The 27227-nt window shown below is 36.2% G+C and overlaps 6 protein-coding genes across 9 annotated transcripts; 4 read left to right on the top strand and 2 right to left on the bottom strand.

Moving 5' to 3' along the window:
* Nucleotides 1–1395: 1395 nt before the first annotated feature.
* On the top strand, nucleotides 1396–5802 carry LOC142519013 (CBL-interacting serine/threonine-protein kinase 1-like). Its single transcript, XM_075621890.1, has 12 exons — nucleotides 1396–1767; nucleotides 1989–2051; nucleotides 3165–3236; nucleotides 3550–3657; nucleotides 3788–3868; nucleotides 3970–4149; nucleotides 4250–4465; nucleotides 4554–4658; nucleotides 4744–4860; nucleotides 5100–5162; nucleotides 5248–5322; nucleotides 5391–5802. The coding sequence occupies exons 1-12, from the start codon at nucleotides 1534–1536 to the stop codon at nucleotides 5460–5462; spliced, it is 1386 nt and encodes a 461-aa protein (XP_075478005.1). The 5' UTR covers nucleotides 1396–1533; the 3' UTR covers nucleotides 5463–5802.
* A 1032-nt stretch (nucleotides 5803–6834) lies between these two features.
* LOC142519896 (large ribosomal subunit protein uL3m-like) lies at nucleotides 6835–9568 on the top strand. Of its 2 annotated transcripts, none has more exons than XM_075622910.1 (5): nucleotides 6835–6916; nucleotides 6963–7291; nucleotides 7946–8147; nucleotides 8569–8673; nucleotides 9363–9568. In XM_075622910.1, exons 2-4 carry the CDS (start codon nucleotides 7127–7129, stop codon nucleotides 8640–8642), a joined length of 441 nt encoding a protein of 146 aa, XP_075479025.1. In that variant the 5' UTR covers nucleotides 6835–6916; nucleotides 6963–7126; the 3' UTR covers nucleotides 8643–8673; nucleotides 9363–9568. The 2 variants fall into 2 exon arrangements, with proteins under 2 accessions (XP_075479025.1, XP_075479023.1); XM_075622908.1 differs by lacking the exons at nucleotides 6835–6916; nucleotides 9363–9568 and adding exons at nucleotides 7482–7578; nucleotides 8913–9335 and having other exon boundaries at nucleotides 7179–7291; nucleotides 7946–8155.
* A 2743-nt stretch (nucleotides 9569–12311) lies between these two features.
* LOC142517975 (uncharacterized) lies at nucleotides 12312–16337 on the top strand. Of its 2 annotated transcripts, XM_075620523.1 has the most exons (8): nucleotides 12314–12493; nucleotides 12620–12701; nucleotides 12960–14295; nucleotides 14417–15103; nucleotides 15177–15260; nucleotides 15360–15435; nucleotides 15514–15830; nucleotides 15962–16337. In XM_075620523.1, the coding sequence occupies exons 2-8, from the start codon at nucleotides 12697–12699 to the stop codon at nucleotides 16151–16153; spliced, it is 2697 nt and encodes an 898-aa protein (XP_075476638.1). In that variant the 5' UTR covers nucleotides 12314–12493; nucleotides 12620–12696; the 3' UTR covers nucleotides 16154–16337. The 2 variants fall into 2 exon arrangements, with proteins under 2 accessions (XP_075476639.1, XP_075476638.1); XM_075620524.1 differs by lacking the exon at nucleotides 12620–12701 and having other exon boundaries at nucleotides 12312–12493.
* A 2641-nt stretch (nucleotides 16338–18978) lies between these two features.
* On the bottom strand, nucleotides 18979–20616 carry LOC142519565 (uncharacterized). Its single transcript, XM_075622610.1, has 3 exons — nucleotides 20370–20616; nucleotides 19821–20305; nucleotides 18979–19707 (listed from the first exon to the last, which is right to left on the bottom strand). Exons 1-3 carry the CDS (start codon nucleotides 20614–20616, stop codon nucleotides 18979–18981), a joined length of 1461 nt encoding a protein of 486 aa, XP_075478725.1.
* Nucleotides 20617–21070: 454 nt separating this feature from the next.
* LOC142519432 (rRNA-processing protein fcf2) lies at nucleotides 21071–22865 on the top strand. Of its 2 annotated transcripts, none has more exons than XM_075622449.1 (5): nucleotides 21071–21410; nucleotides 21513–21573; nucleotides 22083–22160; nucleotides 22248–22363; nucleotides 22552–22865. In XM_075622449.1, exons 1-5 carry the CDS (start codon nucleotides 21181–21183, stop codon nucleotides 22655–22657), a joined length of 591 nt encoding a protein of 196 aa, XP_075478564.1. In that variant the 5' UTR covers nucleotides 21071–21180; the 3' UTR covers nucleotides 22658–22865. The 2 variants fall into 2 exon arrangements, with proteins under 2 accessions (XP_075478564.1, XP_075478563.1); XM_075622448.1 differs by having other exon boundaries at nucleotides 21072–21410; nucleotides 22083–22164; nucleotides 22252–22363.
* An 867-nt stretch (nucleotides 22866–23732) lies between these two features.
* Nucleotides 23733–26843, bottom strand: LOC142519310 (pyruvate dehydrogenase (acetyl-transferring) kinase, mitochondrial-like). The gene is made up of 6 exons (XM_075622281.1): nucleotides 26394–26843; nucleotides 25193–25451; nucleotides 24864–25044; nucleotides 24558–24705; nucleotides 24187–24400; nucleotides 23733–24084 (listed from the first exon to the last, which is right to left on the bottom strand). The coding sequence occupies exons 1-6, from the start codon at nucleotides 26640–26642 to the stop codon at nucleotides 24026–24028; spliced, it is 1110 nt and encodes a 369-aa protein (XP_075478396.1). The 5' UTR covers nucleotides 26643–26843; the 3' UTR covers nucleotides 23733–24025.
* Nucleotides 26844–27227: the final 384 nt, after the last annotated feature.

The following is a 27227-nucleotide window of genomic DNA, read 5'->3' as shown; positions in this document are numbered from 1 at the left end:
GTTTTTTACTTTCTTCGGGGCTTTATGTGCTATCTATAATCTAAACTTTTGACTGAAATTTTGGTGGATATAATGCTTATCCGGCTTTCAATGTGTAGTGTATTTTCTGTTTTATTTCAAAGTATTTTTTCTCGAAATTTTGGTCACGAGTCTTTCTCAGACTCTGTTGTCTCTGTTTGCTCATGTTTTCTGTTTCGCCCCACGTATGACAAGTTCTCTTTCTTCGTACGAGCTATTTGTCTGCCTCTGTATTTATTGTCCTGGTAGTTTCCATCTGTATATGAAAAATGTTAAACTGCTTCATATTTACCTTCTAACAAAGGATCCATGATGATTGGATTTTTGTGGAACATATTCTATTCCTATTATTGCAGCACAGTACAACTGCAGCAAACTTGTGTGTGTCCATAGTTAATACTTGATATCTAGTATGCGTGGCACCAAAAATTTACAAGCATATCATGCGATTACAATTTAGGATTAATAATGTATTTGTATGATATTTTTTCTCGAATCTCTATGTAGCAATAACAATAGTATGACAATAAGTACGTAAATAAATAGATAGACTGGGATGATGTAAGTGAATTGCTCCCATAAAAAAATAAGTGGATTGTATTTGAATTCTTTGTCATTTATTTATTAAATTGTTCATTGATATATATTTTGAAATCTTAGGTTAATCATGCCTCCTAAGTACATGTTTGGGTCTCAAAAAAGAAAAAGAAAGCTAAAGATTGAAGAAATGATTCAAAGTCAAGCTGGAGATAACAACAAGTACTTTGTTTCGGCCATTGATGTAGTTAATTAGTTGAAGAAAAATCGGTCATTGATGTAGTGAATTACTTGAAGAAAATGGATGGGTGTTTCCCAAATACTCATATTGCTTATAAAATCTTGTTGACAGTCCCGGTCACAGTAGCAAGTGCAGGACAAAGTTTCTCAAAGTTAAAGCTCATCAAAACTTTTCTCCGATCAACCATGTCACAAGAAAGATTGGATGGATTGACTATATTATCGATTGAGAAAAAAATTAATGAACAACTTGATTATACAGACTTGATTAATATTTTTTAGCTCTAAAACTGCTAGGCGGGTTGTTTTTTAGTGATCATTTTGGACATGTTTGATATTTTTATTCATTTAGTTTTTTATATTGTCTTTGACGTATTGATTTAATTTGAAAAATTGCTATGGAACTAAAAAAAATATGTACACACATTATGATTCAGAGGTCTGTTTTTAAACGTTAGACTCAGACCCAAATATTGTTTAAATCGGTCCTGTATACAATTTAAAATATTTGAATTTTCATTGATTATAAGTTTGGGCAAAATGTTGTATCATGTTAAAATACTTATTAAATAACATTAAATTTTCATTTTAGGAACGAGTAAGAGGAGACTGCCTCAATTTCTACTACCCAATCCAATGATCAATATCTATATATAGCTGCACAAAACCATCGTGTTATTAAATATTCAGTGTTGCTCAAGTCCCGGAGCAGGCAAACTCTACGGTTAATCGCCGGAAATGGTGTTTCTGCACGCAGGAAATGACGAAGAATTGCGAGGATCGCGCGAGGAGCCGATCTGCAAGAGGAATAAGAAGAATGGGATGCGGTTGGGGAAGTACGAGTTCGGGAGGACACTGGGAGAAGGGAATTTCGGGAAGGTCAAATTCGCCAGGCATACCGACTCCGACCGCCCCTTCGCCATCAAGATCTTGGAGAAGAACACGATTCTCGACCTCAAGCTCGCCCAGCAGGTACTCTAGCTGATCAATCGATCGATTGTTGAGAAACTTTGCTGGTCGACGGTTTTGCGTCCGTGTTTGGATTTTTACCTGTTTTTTCTGTTCCTCCGTGTTGTGATTCAATCGTTTGGGGTTGTTTTAGACTTGTAGTAGTAATTTTGGTGAATTATTGTTTTCTTCTTTCTTTTTCTTTCCTTCTTTCTGACATATTAATTTCGATTGGAGGAGTGCAGATTAAGAGGGAAATTGGAACTTTGAAGCTTCTCAAACATCCAAATGTTGTCAGATTATATGAGGTATGTGTGTGTGCCTCAACCTTGTATAGGAATTAAAGCTACCTCGCCATTTTTTGAACGACAAATCTGATCATGACCAGACTAATATTTCGTTGTTTAATCATTTTTGCTTTGTGTTTTTGGTGAGAAACATCCAATCGGGCTTTCAGTTTTTGTTAACAACAATTAATCAATTGCTGGATAAGGTTTCTTGTTCAAATCGATTAAGTTCATAGATTCATTTGTTATCTATCTAGTCTATGATATTTATTCTCGGAAATGTCGATGGTTTTTTTTTTTTTTTTAATAGCAAATGCCAATTTTTCTTTGTTTGCGATTTTACGGGAGAGACAACGCACGGAATAAATAGGGAAAAGGATCTTTTGTTTGAGACATCTAAGAATTCTAAAAAGTAATATAGGTGGACAGTCGGTCTATTTTTTTTCAAAGTAAATATCTAATTTTTTTTATCTTTTTTTATAATACAAGTATATCATATTCAAACTCAAAATTAATGATATATTCATCTTCGTTATCTAATACAAATGGATTGAAAATATGTCGAATATTTTTTTTAAAAGAAGGCGACGACGATCAATTTTTTTAACGACGTCGGAATATATCGTTTTTTAAAAAAACCACGTCTGAACAACGTATTTCAGAACACAGGAAGCAAGATTAGGAGGATTTTTTTGTGGTGGACACACAAAAGTGTAAAAGCGAAAATAGATAACGATGATTCATTTTTAACATCCGCATTTGGGGCCCATCATATACGTCTTCTTGTGGTGTATGAATGTGACTCGCCCAATAAATTTCACACACATGTTTTTTTGTTTTTGTTTCTTTTCTTTTTTTTTTTTTTCCTGTGTGGGTTCACACACACACCACATGGTAGCAATAAAGAGTGTCAACAATATAATGTTCACTTGAGAATATAACATGTAGCAACAGTAATTATGATGATAAATTGGTAATATCACCAAAAAAAAAAAAAAAATACGTTGTGGGTCTTGATATACGTCATCAGAAAATTGTGGGTTTCTTGCTTTCTCGGTGTCCCAAGTGCGCTGCATGTTTTTTAATGTTATGGACAACTGGTGCTAACATCTACTTGAATGAATATGGGAACAGGTCTTAGCGAGCAAGACCAAGATATACATGGTCCTGGAGTACGTGAATGGTGGTGAATTATTTGATAGAATTGTAAGTATCCTTTCCATGATGCAGGCGTGGATTAATATATATATTTTGTTAGTTCTCTGTTAAGAAACTAAATAATCTATTTTTGGAATACCAATTGTGTAATTTTTGGTGTACACTTGTCCTCTTTAGAATTATCCATGCGTGTGAAAATGTTTTTAGATTACGCTTCTTTTTCTCGTAAGAATCTTGAAATTATTGCCTTTTCCTCCCTTTCAAAACCTTAGATGCAAGTGCAACGGTCAATAACTATCAACGAATTTCACATTACCATACATTATTATAATTACAGTTTATCATTTTTCATTGTGTACAGGCATCCAAAGGGAAACTCCGGGAAGCTCAAGGCAGGAAGCTCTTCCAGCAGTTAATTGATGGTGTTAGTTACTGTCACAACAAAGGCGTTTTTCACAGAGATCTCAAGGTGAGTGATGTAATGACTATGACTAAATGATCGTAGAATTCACGGGTCGCCAATATCAATGCAACCTTCCTTCACCACCAGTACAACTGTCGATTGTCTAATGGGTGTTGCTTTGCATAAATTAATGCAGCTAGAAAATGTGTTGATTGATGCAAATGGAAACATTAAGATAACAGATTTCGGCCTCAGTGCGTTGCCTCAACATTTCAGGGTAGCCCACGAATCTAGATACTCCTTAAATTATGCTATTTTCAATACCATCTTCTTCTTATTCGCTTAATTATATTTTTCCAACGAAATATACCTATTCAGAATGATGGCTTATTGCATACAACTTGTGGAAGTCCAAACTATGTTGCCCCTGAGATTCTCTCAAATAGAGGATATGATGGTGCGGCCTCGGATACGTGGTCATGTGGTGTCATCTTATACGTGATTCTGACAGGATACCTTCCCTTTGATGATCGAAATCTCGCAGTTCTTTATCAGAAGGTTCGGTGCCTGATCCCTAAAAATCTTCTCAGGCACGAGGATAGAACTTTAAAATCCTTACTCCATCTTTTGGAGTTTAATGTTCTGAATTGTGTATCAGATTATGAAGGGAAACGCTCAGATACCAACATGGTTATCTCTTGGGGTCAGAAACCTAATAAAGAGGATTCTAGATCCCAACCCTCATACACGGATAACCAGGGATGAGATCAAAGAAAATGACTGGTTCAAACAAGACTACACCCCTTTAGATTCCACGGAAGAAGAAAATGAAAATGCTTGCACAGATGATGACGTATCATCTTCAAATGAGGCAGTGAGAACTAAATCCTTTATTGTTGAATCTATTTTCTGTTAATTTTTATTCCATGCTGAAACCAATGCATTCTCAATCTGCTGTTTAGCATTCAGATGCAGGAAAAGATCATCATTCACCAGCACTAATCAATGCATTTAAGCTAATCGGAATGTCCTCTTGCCTAGATCTTTCAGGATTCTTTGAAAAAGAGGTAAGAGTGATGATAACACATGTATATATCTTTTGGAACAAGTTGGCGATATTAATACTAAAATTTGTGAACTATTTATTTTCAGGATGTCTCTGAGAGGAAGATCAGATTTACATCAAATCATTCTCCAAAAGAACTGTTGGACAGGATAGAAGATACAGTCATACAAATGGGATTTCATGTCCAAAAGAAAAACGGAAAGGTTAATTTTTTTATACACTGATTCCTATCCGTGTCCCATGGGATCAATCTTTTACCCAGTAGTTTGGTTTATAACCTGGACCAACTAATAATGATTATGCTGAATTTCAAAATAAAGTAAATTTAGAGAAAATGCATCTAACATATCACTAAATTTTAGTTCAGTCATAAAGACCTGCATTCAGGGCAAATGCGACATGTTTTCTAATTGACTTGTGTGAAAATTTTGAATACGTACAGTTGAAAGTCATGATGGATCGCAAATGTCAGAATGCGTCTGGGAGTCTCTCAGTTGCTGCTGAAGTAAGTTCATGGGACATGAGATGCTGGTTTTGAACCTTGATTTTTCTTAGCTCGAAAATCATGGTAAATATTGCTACTTCTTCAGGTTTTTGAGATAAGTCCATCCTTGTACGTTGTTGAGTTGCGAAAAGCATGCGGTGATCCTCTAGTGTACAAACGGGTAACATTTCTTGAACAGTCCCTTTGTTGCTTGAATATAATTTCTAACACCCAGCTTCATTTATGCAGTTGTGTGACAAATTATCAAACGAGTTGGGTGTACCTCAAATCCAAGAGCAGCTCTCAGCTACTGGATTCTGAAAGTTGTGTCTTCAACATTGCTGGTAAAGCAATTCTTGGGTACTCATTCTATTATAGCTAAATGGAAACCACGTGAATGTTTAAAGTCGACAAAAACTCAAGCCCGAAGCATGTGTAACCCGGCTAGAAAGACATCGCCAAATAGAAACCACTCCTTTAACATGTCCCCTGGTGTAGATATATATACCTCTGATGTAATAACCAGATGGTACATTCCCTCACCATATATGTGAACAGATATAGCAGATAAGGAATGTGCAATCCTGGGTTTACTTGCACTTCTTTTCTTCCTTTTGATGTAAAATGATGTTTCAGTATGAAAATGATATTATTCAACTAACGAACGATTTCATCGAGACTAATAATAATGACAACTTGTGAATTTATTTTCTGCAAGGCAAAAAAGAGTGAAAAGATATCCAATTTGTGTAGTTTAAAATTTGCAATTTGTTCGTAACCAAGTTTTGTAGTTTAAAATTTGCAATTTGTTCTCAACCAAGCCGAGTGAAAAATTACAATTAAGCAAACAAGTCATAATTAACCAAATTTGACCTCTCCATTGAGATCCGGCGTCAACCACCATGCAAGCAAAATCTGGATCTCAAATCCCCTCTCATCAAGGTTAGAATTAGAACAGCTAAAACAAAGATACAAAGGAGAGTTCAACAGGGCTCCGAGTTGAATCGATAAAACGAGGAACAATTTATATGAGCGTCGATGATTTATAGTTCAACTGAAATCCATATCTCAAATTTGAGTTCGAGTCCAAACTAAATAAATCTATTTGTTCATATCTTTCCTTAAAAAAATATCTTGATAACAAAAAACTCAGCAGCCAAATATTAATTAATTTGTAAAAGCAAATTTAATTGATGCGGCGAATATTTTGGAAGGGTATTTTTTTTAGTCGCGTGAAATTGTAAAATTTACCAAAAACTCCACTACCTAAACCTTTTATATTTATATAAATTAAAAAACTCGAAAAATAATTTTTTTTTTAAAACTAAACTACCCAATTCGACTTGATGTTCATAGCCAAAATCCATCTACATCTATTTTTTTCTTCCTAAATTAGCTACACTAATTTTCATTAAGCTTAAAAAATAAATCGATCTTAAACTATTATTTTTAATATATTATTCAATTTTTATTTATCCCTTTAAAAAACAAAATTTATGGGATTTATAAATATGTATTTATTATTAATTCAAATAAATATTTGAAAGATAATTATATTAAATGTTTACAATCAAATTGTTTAATATTTTACAATTTAATGAAATAATTTTTCATATAGGATTGATTAAATAAATTATATTATATTGAATTTTATATTAAAATTTTATGTTGAAAATAAATATATCACTCACAACTCTGATATTTTTCCCTCGTCACACGCCCTCCAATCCAATCTTGAAATCAGACCGAATCTCCCATATCAGCCGCATCCAGAGGTCTCGTTTCTCGCCTCGCCCACGTCTTCATCAGCCGCATCCAGAGGTCTCGTTTCTCGCCTCGCCCACGTCTTCATCTGCCGCAGATCCCTCTTGCAGTCTCCAGCCGAGCCACCCATATTCTGCCGAACTCAGCTGAGAGCATTCGGCGCTGAGGCGGAGAGTGGTGATTCGGCGAGTTCCCGATTCATAGAAGCGAAACCCGGAGTAATGACCCGAGACTCGAAGAGGACTGGTGCAATCGCCGTTAAATGTAGAATGACGGCGTTATGGGACAAGTGGGGCGCCAGGATTCCCATTACGGTTCTTTGGCTGGATGATAACATCGTCTCCCAGGTCAAAACCCCCGAAGGAGAAGGCTTTTGTGCAGTTCAGGTTCATAAATTACTAATTGCAGCATTCATCAACCTCTATTTGTTATGTTATTTGTCTCTCTTTATTTTTGTGTTTTTAGTTGGTTTCAGTCAATGTGGCAATTCTCCGATTCGTCTCAGCTTTAGTATGAGTTTTTGCTTCTTGTAATAGAGGCTGATCAGTGATCACTCTCTGTATTAGTTTTAATCAGTGGATTGTGGTGGCTTATGCGCTACAGCATCATGGCCTTAAACTTCCGTGGCATTGCTTGGATGATGCTAGTTTCTAAATGGAAAGTGTTGAATCAGGTGAATTATATCGAGATTTGATTTTCAGATACTTTCTAGTATCTTCTGTTTGATGTTTGTCAGCATCCGCATGCATGAATTGGTATTGAAATTCATAAAAACTAAAACAGATGAGACAAGGGGCTTTTGTATTTTTTTTTTTCAGGTGTCAAATTTCGTGCATCCTCAAATTTTTCTTCTTTTATGTTAAACCGATCGATTAACTATTTTTAAGGATTTTTTAATGAGTTTATTGGATTCTTGAATCTAACCTGTATGTTTGAACAATCTGAAATATATTTGTGCCGCTGCCATGTGCTTGGTAGTTTTAATTGAAGCTTTTAGAGTTGCAAAATTTTTTATGGGCTTCATGTCTGCTGGTAGCTAGATTGGGTGCGGACAAAAGAAAGAGAAGCATTTGAGGATGCCTGAAGTGGGCCATTTCAGAGCGCAGGGTGTGCCCATGAAAAGGAAGCTTAGGGAGTTTCCTGTAACTGAGGATGCTCTTCTTCCAGTTGGTTCAACTATTGGTGTGCGCCATTTTGTTCCATGTCAGTTTGTAGATGTCACCGGAATCACAAAAGGAAAAGGTTTCGGGGTGACAGATTATTATATTGCATGTGATAAGTGCTATCTGCTTTCGTAGTATATATATCATCTTTAATATAACAAGTTACATGAATTATCTGCAAAAATATTGACCAGGTAAGTTTTCGAAAATTGAACTTCTTGATAAAGTTGTGACAGTTGTGTTCTATCTGAAATGGAATGCTGTGTATAGCTCGAGGCTAGTTAAAAAGAATGTGACAATTTGATTCCAGGAAAGAGAGCTAGGTTGCTTGAATTATACTAGAGAAAACCGTTTTCTCCTTAGACATGGACAAAATTCTTTTTAGAAATGATTTCTTTCATGTCTCCGTTGCTGCTAAAGTAAATAAGCTTAGGAAATCTATGTTACCCTGGTGAGTGGTTGAAATTTTTCTTCAACTATTTCATTTTTTCTGCTTGTAGGGTGGGATGAAACGATGGGGCTTCAAAGGTATGCCTGCATCTCATGGTGCATCATTATCACACCGAAGTATTAGTTCTACTGGTCAAAGAGATACTGCAGGGAAGGTATAATGCTACAGTCTAGTTGTTTTTAATCTTATATGATTACTTTTGTATACATTGAAACTCACAATATTAACTATTTTTCCTTTATGATATGATAATATAGCTCTTTGTTGGACTGACTTAAGTTATACATCCTTTGAAAGAGGAAATGATTTGCTCGAGTCCTAAAAAAAAATAAGTTAGATATGATGTTTTTAGCATGAAACATCTGTGACCCAGGAAACCCTTTCTCAACATAGGAACCTTTGATAGCTGATATCAGCGATGCTGATCCTTTTACGGCTGCGGATTGATCATGACAACTTTTCCATGTTTAGTGTTTCTATTGTCTCCATGATTAGTGGCAGACACTGTTTATTGCGGTAAAATTTTGAAGAACGGGCAATGAAAATTTTCGTTTTTCCACACTAGACTATATAGAGTTGCAAGGAATGTAATTCAGTCCTATTGGTTTAGCTCGCTGTTTCTGTTCATTTGGTAAAAGCGATTAATAAATGTATTGAACCAGAAAGCGATCATCAACCAGAGGAAATGGTTTCGGAATTGAAGTCTTTGGCAATTTGGTTTTTAGTATTCTCTCTACTTCTCTTGGACTTATCGTGTATTATTCCTTCTTGTTTTGTGTATGTATTGTGTCTGAAGACGTATGCATGGCTATGAGATGGTAATGTGCTATTTGTATTTTGCAGTGGTTACTCCAACTTGAGCAATGGAATTGATCACGACACAAAATCAAGAACGAAAGTGATAGTAATACATTAATAAGTTTGGGTTGTGATCTTAAAAGTTCGGGTTTTGTTGAGGTGGGAAGATTCAAAATGAACTTAATTTGGCCACGGCCATTTGGCTTTGTGGCACGTTACACTCACGTTTGAAATGAGATTATTTTTGGGTCGATGTTTTTTCGGTAAAGTCCAAAAGTAAATATACAAGAAGTATAGACCCAAATATTAAATTTAGTCTAGATGACGGAAGAAATACATAAGAACCAATTTTCCCATAATAATGGACCCGTTTCCGAAAGTATGAAATTGTTTTGCTAAAGCAGTTAACATTAGGATTTGCCGAAAGAAAACCCATATCATTATCAATATAAAAAGTAGAATTTATCAACTCATAAAAAAAGTGGAATCTATGCTTTAAAAAAAGTACAATCTAACTTTCGAAAAAAAATTTAAAAAAAAAAGTGTAACATAAAATAATGTATATTTATATCTATTTATTAAAAGGACGTGCGACTATCCACCAACATTGAAAAATCTCAGCAAGTCAAAATGATTCCTTTCTTTTAAAAAAATGATTCTTGAAGTATACCGATTCCTTTAATGTGAGAAAAATAAAAATTAAATGAAAATGATGTGGGGAATATTTAATAACATGAAATTTGTTTAACCATAAATTTGAAATATAATATTCTCAAATTTTAACATTTATTTGGTCTTTATTTTTTTTAACATCATTTTGCATATAAAAAAATTGAAAAATATCTCAATTCAAAAGAATGTATGATCAACGTCATTTTTCAACTATCATCGAAAAATGATGCTGTTGGATTTCGATCTTATAAACTCGTTTCATTATGATAAACTTGAATATTAAAATAATGGGACTCTGGCTCATAATAACAACATTATTATAATTAATATTAATAGCGAAAACGATTGTTACAATTTATTAAACTATACTGGTATGATCAAACATACTAATAAGATAATCCATAACTTTGATATAACAAGGAGTAGGTCTCTTGTGAGACGGTCTCACGAATTTTTATTTGTGAGACGAGTCAACTCTACTGATATTCAGAGTAAAAAGTAATACTCTTAGCATAAAAGAATATATTTTTTCTTTGATGACCCAAATAAAAGATTCGTCTCACAAAATATGACTCGTGAAACCGTCTCACACAAGTTTTTGCCAATAAGAAGGTACAAATTTTGGACTAGATAGAATAACACCCAGATCCAACTATAATATTTTTCAATTTTCTATTTCATCTTGTTCAGGTTCTGATATTCCGATATCTGACATTTATAATAATAGAAAAGATAATAGAGTTTAAGTCTTTTAGAACTAAGTGAGAACATAAATTTTATTTACTTAACATACAAGTCGAAATATGATATAATTGCGTAACATTTCAATATGATGTATCATAAAGGAAAATGACTATAAAAAAACTGAAGTCAATACTAATATAATAATTATATGGTAGGCTAAAGAGATGATTCTCACCCATATTTGGTGTAGCATTTTCCCCCACGTACTCACACAAATTCAATATACTTAATCATTTTCGAGCCAAAGTGAACTTACATTTTCGGACCGAAGTCACATTATTTAGATGAACCATATACCCAAGTTGATCACTGGTTGTTCATTGGAATCACTTTTCAGACCGAAGCCACGTTGTCTAGTTAACTCAGTTTCCGGTGCGATGACCGTTGTTCAACAATCCAATAAACAAACATTCGTCCATTCATTTACAGTAGTTTTGAATAGTATCTTCGGATTATCAAACATGAATTAAAATGTGATAACTGTGAATATGATACATTATTTAATAAAGATGATGGTAATTTTATCATAAATGTCAAGCCAAATGTCAAAAAGCTACAAAGAGAGAATTGCCGTAACAAAATATCACCTCAACAACTTACTTAATAGCTTTCTTTCTTACTCCGGCTGCTTCAATAATCTCTAGAATAATAATTTTTGTGATATTATATGTATTATTAAGGCTACTAGATTTTGACTACTTTAATGTTCGAAATTTGATCAAATTTGAGTTTGATGTTATATAATATTTTACAAGAAAAATCATAATAATTCGAAATCATCTGCAGAAAATATGAAAGTTTTACAGTAGGAGTATTTTAATTAGTTCTACAATTTTTGTTTTGAAAAAGTTTTCAAATTCCAAACATATTTTGCAATGATTGCGTATTTTCATGCTGGTCTTCAAAAGGTTTGATTGCCAGAAGAAGGTAGTTTTCGTGATTGTTTCCATTCATCGGTCGGAACTTCGGTGTACTAGACATATGAACGACTTTTATTTTATATTTATGTCCAGAATCAATTTTCATGATAATAAAATGTAAGCATCAAAATAGTTCATAGACCTTCCAAATAAAAGAAAAACAACTTATCATACCTGGGTTTTCAAAAAAAAAAAAAAATTCATAATAACCTATACAACTTTGAAATTTGGACTCAAAACCTAAAATCAGAGTAGAAATATTCAATCATTGTTAGTTTTTAAAAACGACAACGTGCCACCATGACGGTGTGTGTGTACCCCTGCCACCGAGCGTGACCAAGATTTTAAGGGAAAACCACTGTGACATGTTCTACAATTTTTATTAATTTAAATAATTTAATTATTAGATACATAACATGTGTATAGAAACATCATCTAAATGTTTATATATATATATATATATATATTAAAAAAATATACTTTTATTATCATTCTCCAAAATATATCTCTTCAATTTTTTTAATATTTGTAAAATGATATTTATTATTTAATTTCAACTTTAAATCTCTCTAAAAAATTTATTTTTGTCGTTATTATTAGAATAGTTTAATAAACAAGAAATATAATCAAATTAACTCAATAATAATAATTACCATAAAAAGGGAAGAAACCCTAGAAAGTAGAAAGCAATGTCCACTCACAGAGTCACCACTCGTTTCCTTCGATCCGATCCAACTCAATTCTCTGAATTTCGAGAAAATCAGAATCTGATCAGCGGCTGCACTTTCAATTCCTCCGTTGGGAATCCTCTCTACTGGTTTTGTAACCTGAAGTTTCGAGGTATGAAAATCCCAAGCATAGTTTTGCGAAATATCTTGAATATGTAATCTTTGATGAGTGTATGTGTCTATGTAAATGTTGAAATAACGATAGTACGGAATTATTATGAAGTTCTTTTGGATTGAGGTGAACTTGTGGTGCTGTCAGTGTTTGGTGAAATATTGGTCCGGAGACTTTAGTTTCTCACTTCCGTTGTTCGATGGATGAGGTGGTTCTGATTACTTTTGACGTTTCCGTTGTGAAAGGATTGATTTCTTGCCTTTTAAATTGTCGAATTTCGCTTTTTAGTCATGTCATCATTGGCATTGTGCAAAAAGTTGCTCTAGTCTGGATTCTGGACTTGGATTTCTTCCCTCAGCTAATATTTAACTGTTCAAAGATTACCAAATCTCTGACAGCACTAGAGATTTCTCAATGCATTTGAAACGGGAACTACTGATAACCTTTTATTCTTTTTCTCGGACAGTCTATACGCTTTCCACTGGGATGATCTGAAGATGGCCCCCCATCGCTCCTCCAGGTACGTGGATCCGGGTTGGGAGCATGGTGTTGCTCAAGATGATAGGAAGAAAAAAGTCAGATGCAATTACTGTGGCAAAGTAGTTAGCGGTGGAATCTACAGGTTGAAGCAGCATATAGCTCGGCTTTCTGGTGAAGTAACGCATTGTGACAAAGCTCCAGAGGAGGTTTGCCTGAAAATGCGAGCAAATTTAGAGGGGTGCCGTATTGGTAAGAAATCAAGGCAAGTTGAATTTGATGAACAATCATATTTTAATTTCGCTGACAATGATATTGTGGAGGAGGAAGAGCCTGTTGCATACAGGAACAAAGGTAAGCAATTGTTAAGTGACAAAGGATTGGTGATAGATATGGCTCCGCTTCGTTCATTAGGATATGTTGACCCTGGTTGGGAACATGGTGTCCCTCAGGATGACAGGAAGAAGAAAGTAAAATGCAACTATTGTGAGAAGATAGTTAGTGGAGGTATCAACCGGTTCAAGCAACATTTGGCTAGGATACCTGGTGAAGTTGCTCCTTGTAATAATGCACCGGAAGAAGTTTATCTCAAGATAAAGGAGAACATGAAATGGCATCGCACAGGACGGAGGCACAGACGACCTGGCACTAAGGAGATTTCCACCTTTTATTTAAATTCAGAAGATGAAGACGATGAAGCTGCCTGTCATATTGGCAATGATAAAATAGTACTTGGTGATAGAAGATATAAAAGAGATGATGGAAGAACTTTTAAAGGGTTGTCCTTGTGTAATGGGACTGAATCATTGTCAAAAAGGCCAAGATTTGATGCTAATGTCCTGAAGATGCCCAAAACTGAGATGCAAGCATCTGGAAACCAAGTGAAAACTGGTTCCTCCAAAAGGTCCCGAAGAGAAGTCATTTCTGCTATTTGCAAGTTCTTCTATCATGCGGGAGTGCCTTCTCACGCAGCCAACTCCCAGTACTTTCAGAAAATGCTGGAGTCGATTGGTCAGTATGGATCAGATTTGAAAGGGCCTTCAAGCCATTTGCTATCTGGTAGATTTTTACAGGATGAGATCTCGACCATCAAGAACTACCTTTCAGAGTTGAAGTCTTCCTGGGCAGTTACGGGGTGTTCTATTTTGGCAGATAGTTGGGAAAATCTTCAGGGTAGGACGATGATCAATATTTTGGTTTCTTGCCCTCGTGGTGTGCACTTTGTTTGTTCAGTTGATGCCACAGGTGTAGTTGATGATGCAACCTATTTATATAAACTGCTTGACAAAGTGGTGGATGACATGGGGGAGGAAAATGTAGTACAGGTATCTTTTGCTTTACACATGCTTTATAATTGCACAAAATGTATATAAACCATTTATTATTTACCGATTGATTATTCTCTCCTCATTCTTTCTTCCTTCTTGGCGATAACTATATCTGTAGGTAATCACTCAGAATACTTCCAGTTATCAGGCTGCGGGGAAGATGCTGGAAGAAAAGAGACCAAATTTATTTTGGACGCCTTGTGCTTCCTATTGTATTGATCGAATGCTCAAAGAATTTATGAAGCTAAATAGGGTGGGGTACTGCATAGAGAAAAGCCAAAAAATTACGAAGTTAATTTACAATTCGGCATGGTTGTACAATCTTATGAAAAAAGAATATACTAAAGGTGAGGAACTTCTGAGGCCGTCTATCACTCAGTATGCTTCAAGTTTTACCACGTTACTAAGCTTGCTTCACCATAGGGTTGGTCTTAGAAGAATGTTTCAGTCAAACAAGTGGAATTCCTCTAAGTTTTCTAAGTTGGACGAGGGTAAAGAGGTGAAAAGTATTGTGCTGGATTCCTTATTTTGGAGGAAGCTACAGTTTGTTAAAAGATTAGTGGACCCTATAATCAAAGTGCTTCAAGAGATCAATAGCGATGAGAAGCTCTCTATTCCATATATTTACAATGATATGTACAGCGCAAAGCTTGCGATTAAAAACAATCATAATGATGATGCACGCAAATATGAAACCTTTTGGAGATTGATTGACGATCAATGGAGCTCATTATTTCACCATCCCCTCTATCTGGCTGCTTATTTCCTGAATCCGTCTTTCCGTTATCGTGCAGATTTTATCCTGGTAGGATCTTGAAGAAGTCAAGAATCAGATTTCTTTGCATTTTTCTAATGTTTGTTTAATTTGCGTCTTGTAGCATCCGGATGTCGTACGAGGCCTGAATGCATGCATTGTTAGATTGGAACCAGACAGTGCTAGAAGAGTCTCAGCATCCATGCAGGTGTGAGCATACTTGTTTATCACGTTTGTATTCTAAAGGAAGAGTTCTAACCTTGTGTGCTTATACATACTCTTCTAATGTTTGGCTTTACTGTACCAGATTTCCGACTTTGGTTCTGCAAAAGCTGATTTCGGAACTGACTTGGCTATCAGTACTAGATCAGAGCTTGATCCAGGTTATACCATTTGAGATAGTCTGATAAGTTATATATTTCAAGAGTACTTCCACGAAAGCCAATCTTCCTTTTCTTCAGCTGCTTGGTGGCAACAACATGGGATTAATTGTTTGGAGCTGCAACGAATAGCAGTGCGTATACTAAGTCAAACTTGCTCGTCTTTTGGGTGTGAGCACAATTGGAGTATGCATGATCGGATCTATGGAGAGAGACACAATCGTTTGGCGCAAACAAGATTGAACGAGGCTATGTACGTTCACTACAATTTGAGGCTTCGGGAGCGCCAGATAAGAAAAAGTTCGAGCGACTCTGTGTCTCTTGACAGTGTTCTACAAGAAAGTTCATTGTATGATTGGGTTGCGGAGACAGAGAAACAAGTGTTGCACGAAGATGAGGTACCCCTTTAGGACTTGCTCTCTAAGCATGTTTATTTGATAGTATGCTTGTAAGTTGCCAATGAACAACTTTCATCATAATTTTTTCATGCAACTCCTAACGTTTTGTCTCGAGCATCGTATTTCAACAGGCCACCACCCTTTATACTGACTCGGAGCATGGAGATGCATATGAGGACGATTTGCTGGAGTTCGACGAGGGATCATTGGAGATGGCCTCCCTTGCAGATATGGTAGAACCGTTGAATTTTCGGACTGATGCGGCTTCAGACGATGATCAAGATCTTAACTTTCTTGATGACGATGACGATATGACCGATTAACTAGTGCATCCTAATCTGTTTAAAATGCAGTATGCTTGATTTTTCCTTCTCTCTCATTTAGTGTATATATGTAATTATATAATATGACCTTGCTGCTCTGTAAGTTGTGAAGTTACTTTGTGTCGGCCAAATTTGTGAAAACATGTTAATAGAAGAAAGTGCAAGGGGCATCCATTTTTTGTTTTTTGCTGACAATTAACTAATTCAATCGACACAATCCATAAAATAAAGAAATTCTTACTGACAAGCTTTATCCCTCGAAATGTGCTCAGCAATTTCTTTTATTACTATTGAAAATTGTTGGTAATAATTTCTTTATTTTTTGGATTGCATAAAAATAATGCTTCTATCTAAAATTGTAAATATTATATTGCAAAAAAAAAATAGATAAAGTAAATGATTGTATAATTGATTTTTTTTTTTTAACATCAAAAAACAACTTTATTAATCTTCAATTTGAGAGTTACAATCGTTCATAATGATTGTGCTAATAGAGATAGGCATAACTACAGAAATATCAAAACAAGCTTGTTGGAGAGCCGTTTTAATCAATGTATGAGCGACTCTATTAGCTTGTCTCCTAACATGATCGACTTTGAATCAAGTCTGATTCCTGATGATGGCCCGATAGGCTGAGATAGTGAGGCCAAATTCAGTAAGGTCTTGTGCGTCAGAGTAGATTACATCTGCTGATATTTTTGAGTCTGTTTCTCTTTTATCCAACTTAGAGCTTCGAGGATAGCAAGTGCTTCTGCTTCTTTTACAAGTGCTGCACCTTGGTGGAGACTTGTTCTACAAATTATGAATGAGTCATTTGAATCCCTGATTACCATTCCAACCGCAAATGATCTTTTATCGGTGCCAAAGCCCGCATCGACATTACATTTGAAGAATTCTTCCATGGGTTTCCTCCAGACCACATTCGCGTGCAGGTTCGGTGGCTGTGTTGGCTGTTTATATATTGATCTTACGGCAAGCCAATCATTTAGAGTGTCAAAGGCGTATGTAATCGTCCGATTTGCGGAATGCGAAGTGTTGTTCCAGATTCTGTCATTGCGTGAGTGCCAAATGCCCCAAAGAATCATCACAAAATTTCGCCGTCTCTCGACGTCCAGCCTTTCCAAGATATTAAAGAACCATTCTTCAAAATGTTCGATCTCGGGGGGAGTTGAATTGACTTCAATCTTCACTTGAGATAACTCCCAGCAAGCTTGGGCGAACTGGCATGTATAGAATAGATGCCAAGGTTGTTCTAGCATAGAGTTACAATTTGCACATGTGGCCGGGACCAGAAGGCTTTTTTTCTGAGGATTAATTCTTGTAGGGAGCCAATTCCGCACCATGCGCCACGCGAAGGTTTCCATAATTTATTCCATGCACCAGGTGCATTGTTCCCTCTTCCTGTGTAGATTGTATTCATGGCTAGATGATACCCCGATCTCACTGTATAATTTCCATCTTTGCTGTATCTCCATATTCGAACATCTGGAACGTTGGTCATTAGGGGAATATTTGTGATTTCTGAAGTGTCTCTTGTACAGAAAATTTCTTCAATGAGCTCTATATCCCATTCATGTGTAAGTGGTGCCATTAAATCAGCAACCTTCGGAGATTCTAGACCCGGGGTGATTTGGGATTCTACTCGAGGCTTGTCCAGATTTCGTAGTCACGGCTCTGACCATACCGAAATGTTGCTGCCGTTTCCAATTCTCCAACGATAACCTTCACGGATTAAGGCCTGCGAATGCCAAATACTCCTCCATATAAAGCTAGGATTAGATCCTAAAGCTGCTTTCAGGAAATCCTTGTCTGGAAAATATTTTGCTTTGAGAACTTGAGATACAAGAGTATGGGGGTTGGACATTATATTCCACCCTTGCTTGCCCAACATCGCAAGATTAAAACCATGGAGATTACGGAAACCCAGGCCACCATTATTTTTCTTCACACAGAGTTGGTCCCAGTTTGTCCAGCAGATACCTCGTGAGTTGCCTCTCGTTCCCCACCAATAAGAGTTCATCATTCTTTGGAGTTCGTCGGCTAAGGAAACTGGGAGGAGGAAAATTTGCATGCAGTAAGCTGGGATGGCTTGTGCCACTGATTTGATAAGTACTTCTCTCCCGGCCTTTGAGATAGCTCGTCCATGCCAACCTGGATTCGCTTCCATAATCGGTCTTTGAGATATGCGAAGATAGCCTTCTTCTTACTACCTATGAGCGATGGTAGGCCTAGGTATTTTCCTGTGTTTAGGGGATTCGAGACTCCCAGAGATGAAGAGAGATCGGCCTGGAGGGCTGAAGGAACATTGCGGCTGAACATTATTCCGAATTTGTGCAAGTTGATCATCTGCCCCGATGCTACTTCGGAGGCTTTAAGGATGTCCACGATCTTGTTGCTCTCCTCAGTTTCTGCCCTGAAGAACAGAAAACAGTCATCAGCAAACATTAAGTGTGAGATAGGCGGGGCTCCCTTTGCTTCAGCTTTGGACATCAGTGATGAGAGTCCTTGTGTACAAATGATGAATAGGTAAGGGCATAGTGGGCAGCCCTGTCTGAGACCTCTCTTTGCTAATATTGGCCCGACCTTGTTGTTATTAACTTTGATGTTGTAGGAAACTGATGTGATGCAGAGCATGATATAGTTCACCCAGCGGTTGCAAAAGCCCATCCTTAACATAATCGACTTTAGGAAGCCCCAGTTGATGCAGTCATATGCTTTACTAAAATCAATTTTCAGAGCTACATCCCCTTTTTTCCTTTGGATTTTCGGTTCATGGAATGTATTGTTTCAAACGCCAAGATGACATTATCTGTGATTGCCCTTCCTTAAGTAAAAGCAGACTGATGCTTGGATATAATGTCTGGCAGGACACCCTTCATCCGATTAGCGAGAACTTTCGCTATTAACTTGTATAGAACATTACAAAGCGATATGGGCCTCAAGTCTTTCATAGATAAGGGTGATTCGCATTTTGGAATAAGCACAACATTTGTATTGTTCAGCTTTGGTGGAAATTGGAGATTTAGTAGCCATTTTTTGCAGTCACTGGTCACCGGAGAGCCCACCAGATTCCAGAATTTCTGGAAAAAACCCGGGTTGAAACCGTCCGGTCCAGGCGACTTGTCAGCTTTCATTTGAAAAATAGCTTTCTTGAACTCTTCATCTTTGAATGGCGCTGTTAGGCTCTCGTTTACTTCGTCTGTGACCACTCTATCTACGACTTGCATGACAGGATCATGGATTGCATCAGCTTCCTCGAATAAATTCTCGAAATATGTCGAGACTACCTTGCAAATATTTGTAATGTTTGAGTGCCTTACCCCTCTGTCATCGACGAGCGATTTGATTCGGTTTCTTTCCTTTCTTTTGGTAGCCACTGAGTGAAAAAATTGTGTGTTAAGGTCTCCATATTGAAGCCAGTACTCCTTTGCTCTTTGCTTCCAATGCAACTCTTCCTGACTGAGTAGCTTGGTGAGATTATACTTAATTTTTTGAATCCCAACTGCATCTTCTTCACAACCGGACAAACGGAGTCTCTCAATGTCTTTTTTACACTATTCGATCTCATCTTTGAAAATATTGTATTTCTTTCGACCCCACTCAGCTAGCTTAGTAGATAAGCCATTTTTTCCATGATATTGTCCCCTTCGCTGTTCTCCCAATTGACGGTGATAAAGTCTTGTAAATTTGGCTCTTTAAGCCTTTTGTTTTCAAACATAAAATCACGAGTTCTGCCCATTTGCAATCGAGGTGTAGTGTTGATGAGAATTGGTGAATGATCTGACACAGAAGCGCATAGGTTATGGAGCTGAGCATTGGGAAACTTTTCCATCCAGGAGGATGTTACTAGAGCACGATCGAGACGTTCTTCAACGGACGTGGTCGTCCCTTTCCCTCTTTCCCATGTGAACTGGTATCCTATTAATGGTAAGTCCGAGAGTCCACTATCCATTACCGCTTGCATAAAACCCGTGTACAGCCATTGCGGATGTTCGTACTTTCCTTTCTTATCATCTGGGCTCAGTAGATCATTGAAATCGCCAATTATGCACCATGGCAGAGTAGATTGAGTGCTGAGAGAGCGGAGTAAAGCCCAAGACTCTGGTCTCTTTCCCCTTTCAGGAAATCCATAGAAACCCGTAAGGCCGCCAACTTGGGATGTTATTCAAATCAACTTCTATATCTATATGGTTGCGAGAGAATCCTGTAATAGTACAAGCCACTGTTTGTCTCCAAAAAACCGCTAGACCGCCACTTCGACCAAATCTATCCACAGAGAAGGCACCAGCAAATCTTACCTTCACCCTTATTTCTTCAATCTTTACCGCATGCACTAGTGTTTCGAATAAGAACACCACATCGACCCTGTGAGCTTTGATAAGCTCACAAAGGATTGGAACTGCACGAGGATGGCCAAGCCCTCGGCAGTTCCACCTCGTGCAGTTCCAACTCAGAACAATCATTTTAAAAAATGGTCGCATTGGATCTTAGGGTGATTAGGACACTTATCAAGCTCGTCTTGTGCTTCATGATTGTATAATTGATTTAAAAATGAAAATCCATCATCTGTATTTTATCACGTTTGTGATGGATATATCATAAATTATTAATATCATTAACACCGAAAATAATTTTAGTTATATATATCATTAAAATACAAAATTAATATGTACAAAACAAAAGGAGAATGGGGGTGTGAATAAATAAAATGGATAATCTTAAAAAAAATTAAAAAAAAAACTTAAACTATGAAAAGGATTTTATAATTGGGAAAATCTTTTTTTTTTCGGGGGTACAAGTTAAAAATAATGATTTAATTAGATTTTTGGAATTTAAAAAAAAGAAAATAAATAAATAAATAAATAATTGAAACTAATGCGTATCTTTACTCCAGTTATATATGTATAAACCCTAATTTACAGAATTGTCTGCCCTGCGACTAAAAACCCCTATTTACAAAATTGTAAGATCTGTGCCCTCGAGTGACCTTTTCATACGAAATCTGAAAGATCTCGAGAGATTTCGCAATGTCTGAAGACAAAGCTTTAATTGGGCTTTCATGGCAACCTAAAATCCCCTTGCTAAAATCGTCATCTCCTAAAAAGGAAAGCTCTTCATCGAAAAGCAATGCTGAATCCTCTTCGCTCTACAAGCAAAATTCTCAGCTCATAGATGGCCTTTTTGTTCCTCCGAATAACCCCAGATATCTGAATAAACTTTTTAAGAAACAAATCAAGGACACCGCTGGCAGCAATTGGTACCTAGTACTCTTTTATTTTGTTTCAACTCGCTTCTTTTGTAGTTTACGGGTAGGCAAAAGATGATTTTGTAATGTGGGTTGGCCTTCAATTTGTTATAGGTTTGACATGCCTGCTCAAACTATTACTCCGGAGCTGAAAAAAGATCTCCAGCTATTGAAGGTGATCCCTTCCTAATCACTGTCTTCTGCTGCCCGAACAGTATATCATCAAAAGAAGCCAACTTTTGCATATTATGCCGAAATATTATGTTACCAACAGTTTTCTGATAAGCAAAAGATGATAAAATTCTGAAATGATATAACTTCCTAGACAGATGCATATCTGGCTATCCATCCTTTTCAAGAATGTGATTACCTTTTGAGTATTGTTCTTGTATGGCCTATTGTGAAGTTATTCAGGTTTCTGTAGGATATTATATGAATTGGTTGGACCTCAATTGCTGTTCTTTGTTGATTTTGTTTGTTCTGTGACTAGTTCAGGCTTATAACATTTAGAATCAATGAAAAAGATGGAGTTTTTGCTGGATCTCTGCTAATAACTTTTTTGACTGGTTCCACAGCTAGTTTCAACAGGGAAACCAATCTTGTTATGATGTCTTGTTGCTGGTATCAATATATCAATTTGCAAGAATTCTCTTGATAAGAAATTGTATTCTATGATTGTTACAGTTGAGAAATGTCATTGATCCAAAGAGACACTATAAGAAGGGTGATTCAAAATCAAAAACACTTCCCAAGTATTTTCAGGCAAGTTGGTAGTTTGATGTAAGAAACGTATCATCTGAATGATCATTATTGTTTTCTAAGCCATTGAGTCACCTGATAATTTATCAGGTAGGCACTGTCATAGAGTCGGCAACAGAGTTCTACACTGGCAGGCTGACTAAGAAAGAGAGAAAAGCCAGCCTTGCTGATGAGCTGCTATCAGATAGAACCCTTGGAGAGTATAGGTACCTTGTGCTTGCCAGATTTGCACATATCTTTTATTTTAGCATGGAGATACTGCTAAAAATAGGCATTGAACCCATTGCTGATGTTTCTGACTCCTGTATTTCCAGGGAATTTCTTTGGTATTACAATGAACAAAGCTGGCCATGCATCATGGTTATTGATTTTCTGAAATTCGTATTTTATGCAGGAAACGTAAAGTTCGAGAAATTGAAGAAGTAAAGCGGCCAGGTGGGGTGGGCAAATGGAAGATCAGCAAGACAGGAAAGCGGAAGGATAAGAAAAGAAAGCACTAGTATACTCATAATTTAAAACTGCGACCTTTTTACCATTAATCAGCCTGCAGGAGCTTTGTCTATGCATTGTTATTCAAATGAATATCTCTAGTTGAGCTCCCATGGAATAGTGTGTGTTCCCCTTGTTATTACTATTATTTTGAAGACTTGTGCTTCTAACTGAAATTAGCGTAAAAATCCATGATGTTGGTTTCATATTCTTAGGTCACGATTGGTATATTAGAATGGAATAAAGTAGGAGTAGGTTTGGTCTCACGAATATTTATCTAATCTTTATTTGTGAGATGAGTTTTTAGCCATAAAGTAGAAGCGAAATCAACTTAGGAATGGAATGAGAATAGGAATTGAATAATAATAGATTTATTTCATTTAAATAATTGATACCAAAAAATGAAAACATGGATGTAATAAAGTTATTTTTAATTGTCAAATAATTTCTTAATTAAATTTCAAAATAAGATCTAATCAAAGATGATTATTATTATTAAAAAATAATAGAATTATAAATATTGATATTTTATTAATTATTATAAAATTAATCATGAAAGTAATATAACTATTGATCTTAATTTTATCTTTATAAGTAGTATTTTATTTATTAAATAATTATCTTTCAATAAAATATTATCATATACTTTTATATTATTATTATTATTATTATATAATCATTAAATTATTATTTTAATTATTAATATTATCATCGTTATTTTTTATACATATAAATAATAGTGATTCATTTGATAATATCATTATTTGATATTTTAATTTTAATAATTGTAATAAAATATTATTATTATTTTGATATAGATTTATACAAGTTAAATTAAATAAAAAAATATTTTATAAATATAAAAAATGAGAAGTAAATGACTCGGAATGATCTGGATGTAATGACTATTCATATGAAAATGGGAATAAATCATTCTCGTTCTAATATCATGTGTAAAAATTAGTCGAAAAATTCTTGATGTTGTTTTCACGTTCTTCGCATTATCTTATGTAAATGGTTCAGTCTATCCACGTGAGACAGTAAGTCCTAACATATATTTTATATAGGAGCAAAACAAGTTTGAGAAATTATAAGACCTGAAATTGGTATTTTGTATGTATATTACGCAAGCAGTTTTAATCAGAAGGGGGAGAATATGATTTAGTTCTTGTACGCAAGTAAGGTATAGAAATAACCAAAACGGGGAAAATTTCAGAAAGATCTAAAGCAATGTGCAATTGACAAGTAAAAACAATCGACATGTAATATTGATCAACAATAAGGTGCACCCAAAATGACGATTAGATTCTTTTGGGTGTGCCGGTATTTACGGAAGGAAGCTCGTCTTCTTCAAATTCATTCGCGGGCAACTTTGACCCTCAAGGCAAAGGTTCTTGAGAATCTCCCAACCGGGACAAATGGAGGTAAGCATCTGTTCCTGTATGGAAAACAACGAGTTAGCAGATGGGATTATAGGCATTTATAAGGCCAGTGCCAGTCGCATCGGCCTGCTAATGAAATGTTTGAGAAAATAATTTACCATATCCTTCCATGGAGATAATTTGCAGATCCCCTCCAAAGTACTTAGCATAAAGACGGCTAATGGGAAGACCATAACCATAACCAGCCATAGTTGTTACCGCTTCAAGGTCCACGTCGGGCTGCTCATCCAAGGGGTTCTTTGCAGTACTGTAGAGATATGTAAAAATTCTAGGAAGGCCGCTTCTTGGTATTCCACCTCCTTCATCAGATACCTAAAGAACATAGAGAATCGACCACAATAATTGCATCGGATATAAGTGTAGGGAAATAGTAGATTCTCAATCAACCATAATTACATCATATATAAGTGCAGGGAAATAGTAGATTCTCGATTCGGAATTGTGAGAATATTAGAGGAAAAACACCTACCTTTATCGTAACATCTTCCAGTCCATCAGCAACAATAATTCGGATAGGAGGTGGAACCTTGTCGGAGTCCATATATCGCTCTTGAACAGCACGAAGAGAATTCTTAACCAATTCAAAAACCATCAAATGCAAGTGTGGCGGTACATACCTGCTTTAAAAGAAGATATGATTATAGTAAACAGAGGTAAAATCTGAACAGAGAAACTTCCAAAATTTCAAAGATTTTCAGGGAATGTATAAAGACAACAATATACAGCCGGAACGTGCATAAAAATTTTAAAAACTAGACCTAATCGATTAACTTACGGAAACGTGAAACTCTGGTCTCCGTAGATATTAACATCTGGTGCACTGCCATACTCCCGCCAGCAAATGGAACGGGCATCCTCACTCGCATTTGTTGCAACCTCAACCGGAGACATTTTAGTATCTATATAGCCGACAATATCAGGAGTCGGATTTGGGTCGTGCAAGGCCACATGCTGCCCTGCCCTCAACATAGTTTTGAGTGGAACGTGAAATATTTTAGCAAATTTCGCCACACCAAAACTATATTCAAATTTGAGATAGTGGACGTTCCAAGTAAATAGCAAAACAAGACATACGCAGGCCAACTTAAGAGCAAGAAGACTAACCAATGAGCATGCGAATCCCAATTCTAGACATATAGAATCGATCCAAAAACTGATGAATTTCCTCCAGATTCCCATAATCAGTTTTAAGATTCATATCTTTCTTCAACTGCTGCACTCCCAAAGCCATCATAGGGACCACATTGTTGTGCCTGACTTTTATCATCTTAATCATTTGCGTAAAATCCAACTCATCGCTCTTATCCTTAATATCCATAAAGGATCTAAGATCACGGAAAGAATCCAGATACCAATCTCTTACCTAGAAAACAAAAAAAAGAACATAAAATGTAATGTCATTGCTTTAACAGGCTACATCATACAATTACTGGCCAGCTAAACATTTGGCAGGCAAAATTAAAAACAAAGATTTTTAGTACTCAAGGGAGGCAGAATCTGGTTCACACTAGATTATATACGAATATAAACATATGACGACCTCCCGGAACCTCCCACTCTCTCCCACTGCAGCAGCTAATAAATGATATTACAGACCAAGAACTTGCTATCCTACACACAAATTCAACCACAGAGCCAAAATGGGGAGGAACACCTAGACAAAGATAACAATAGATGAAATACACACAATCCAGAACAAATAATCCAGTATCCACAGGATATATTTTATGTGCTATAAAAATTATATGTGGCTGGATAAAAACTGAGCTTAAACCAAGCTCGTGATCTGCGCAAATTCCTAATGTCAACTCTTACGGAAAAAAGAGCAGGTATCTCATCCACTACATAGCAACAACAGCACACATGAACTCTCACAGAGCGAACAGTTATGGAATAATCACATCAAAAGGCACTTGCGCCAATTTCCATTCCCAAAAGCTCCTTTTTCTTAGTAGCTTGTAAATAGTAGTAGCTTGTAAATAGTAAATTATTTGCGTGGAAAGGATCTCAAGTCAAATTTAAAATAGATTAAAATAAAAGATAGAACATCTAAAGAGTCAACTCAGTCGTTCTACATGGTCTGCCAAATTTCTACACTTGACCTCCATAGTCAAACCAGAGAATAAAATAAACAATCCATTCCAAATTTCAATTCTCCAACGCCAAATAACGAAAGAACGAAGGAATCGATCGTTACAACACGAACCCACATCAACACTTACCGATACTTGAAATATGCAGAAAAGGGATGTCCTGCACAAGATGGAAAGGAATTCAGCTGGAATGTACACAGAGAAGAGAGTACCTTGATAACAGCAGGTTTAAGAGACAAGCCATAGGGGAGGGACTGCAGTTCAATAGCACGGCGAGCGATCCGAATAGGCAGCTCCTTGTGGAGGAACTGGGCTGAGATGAGTAGATTCCGGGCAGTAGGTCGGGATCCGAATTTCATCATGTAGCGGAGGCTGACACCAGTCTGCTTCATGCTACCCCATTTCTGCACCTCCTCCACGAGCCCCTTGGAGAAGCCCTCCCAAGCTTTCTTAGCCGCCATTACCAGCGAAAACAAGAAATCGAAAGCACCCCCACCACCACCGGATTATCGGGAAACAACATGCAAGAAACGAGGAGAAATCGAAGGGAGGACGGCGTATACGAGACGATGGTCAAGCTAGCAGAGGAAGTTACAGTGAGGACAGTTAAAACAGAAATTTGTTGGTTTTTAGAGAGAGTATGCATCGTACCTTTTTTGGATGAAAAGTGCGCGTGGCTGGCAGACTCACTCGGGTTGGGTTAACTCGGTCTCGGCAGGAGAAAAAATAAACGTAAAATTGTATTTTTTTGGTTTTGTATATTTATTTTTTATGATTTTGATCATTTATTTGTTATCTTGTTTTTTGAAGATTTTAGTCGTTTTTTTCTCGATATGACATCTATCTTTCGAGAATTATTGATTTTGAATTTGATATAGATTTAGAATCGACGTGACACTATAGCGAAATATTATGTAATTGAATGAGTAATATAGATGAAAGAATATCCTTCAAAAAAAATATAGACACATGAATAACAATGTTGGAAAAGTTAAAATCAAAAGGATATGGGTAGAGTCGCTAATTTGGATTGTGAGCACCTGCGC

The sequence above is a fragment of the Primulina tabacum genome, chromosome 11, assembly GCF_025594145.1.
Source record: "Primulina tabacum isolate GXHZ01 chromosome 11, ASM2559414v2, whole genome shotgun sequence".
Lineage (NCBI taxonomy): Eukaryota > Viridiplantae > Streptophyta > Magnoliopsida > Lamiales > Gesneriaceae > Primulina > Primulina tabacum.
This window is presented reverse-complemented; position numbering and strand designations above follow the sequence as displayed.

What these genes read in the sequence shown, in the direction of transcription:
- LOC142519013 (XM_075621890.1), top strand. Translation starts at nt 1,534, where the DNA reads ATGGTGTTTCTGCACGCAGGAAATGACGAAGAATTGCGAGGATCGCGC. An exon ending in TCGCAGTTCTTTATCAGAAG is followed by an intron (nt 4,150 to 4,249) that starts GTTCGGTGCCTG and finishes ATTGTGTATCAG; the next exon opens with ATTATGAAGGGAAACGCTCA. An exon ending in CAGGATTCTTTGAAAAAGAG is followed by an intron (nt 4,659 to 4,743) that starts GTAAGAGTGATG and finishes ATTTATTTTCAG; the next exon opens with GATGTCTCTGAGAGGAAGAT.
- LOC142519896 (XM_075622908.1), top strand. Translation starts at nt 7,233, where the DNA reads ATGATAACATCGTCTCCCAGGTCAAAACCCCCGAAGGAGAAGGCTTTT. An exon ending in AAGGCTTTTGTGCAGTTCAG is followed by an intron (nt 7,292 to 7,481) that starts GTTCATAAATTA and finishes AGTTTTAATCAG; the next exon opens with TGGATTGTGGTGGCTTATGC. An exon ending in AAAGAGATACTGCAGGGAAG is followed by an intron (nt 8,674 to 8,912) that starts GTATAATGCTAC and finishes TTCTCAACATAG; the next exon opens with GAACCTTTGATAGCTGATAT.
- LOC142517975 (XM_075620523.1), top strand. An exon ending in TAGATCAGAGCTTGATCCAG is followed by an intron (nt 15,436 to 15,513) that starts GTTATACCATTT and finishes CCTTTTCTTCAG; the next exon opens with CTGCTTGGTGGCAACAACAT. An exon ending in AAGTGTTGCACGAAGATGAG is followed by an intron (nt 15,831 to 15,961) that starts GTACCCCTTTAG and finishes GTATTTCAACAG; the next exon opens with GCCACCACCCTTTATACTGA.
- LOC142519565 (XM_075622610.1), bottom strand. Translation starts at nt 20,616, where the DNA reads ATGATTGTTCTGAGTTGGAACTGCACGAGGTGGAACTGCCGAGGGCTT. An exon ending in TTGGAGACAAACAGTGGCTT is followed by an intron (nt 20,306 to 20,369) that starts GTACTATTACAG and finishes TAACATCCCAAG; the next exon opens with TTGGCGGCCTTACGGGTTTC. An exon ending in ATTTACAAGACTTTATCACC is followed by an intron (nt 19,708 to 19,820) that starts GTCAATTGGGAG and finishes GAGATCGAATAG; the next exon opens with TGTAAAAAAGACATTGAGAG.
- LOC142519432 (XM_075622449.1), top strand. Translation starts at nt 21,181, where the DNA reads ATGTCTGAAGACAAAGCTTTAATTGGGCTTTCATGGCAACCTAAAATC. An exon ending in AAGATCTCCAGCTATTGAAG is followed by an intron (nt 21,574 to 22,082) that starts GTGATCCCTTCC and finishes TGATTGTTACAG; the next exon opens with TTGAGAAATGTCATTGATCC. An exon ending in CACTTCCCAAGTATTTTCAG is followed by an intron (nt 22,161 to 22,247) that starts GCAAGTTGGTAG and finishes ATAATTTATCAG; the next exon opens with GTAGGCACTGTCATAGAGTC.
- LOC142519310 (XM_075622281.1), bottom strand. Translation starts at nt 26,642, where the DNA reads ATGGCGGCTAAGAAAGCTTGGGAGGGCTTCTCCAAGGGGCTCGTGGAG. An exon ending in TGGGATTCGCATGCTCATTG is followed by an intron (nt 25,045 to 25,192) that starts GTTAGTCTTCTT and finishes TGTTGAGGGCAG; the next exon opens with GGCAGCATGTGGCCTTGCAC. An exon ending in TGGAAGATGTTACGATAAAG is followed by an intron (nt 24,401 to 24,557) that starts GTAGGTGTTTTT and finishes TATGTTCTTTAG; the next exon opens with GTATCTGATGAAGGAGGTGG.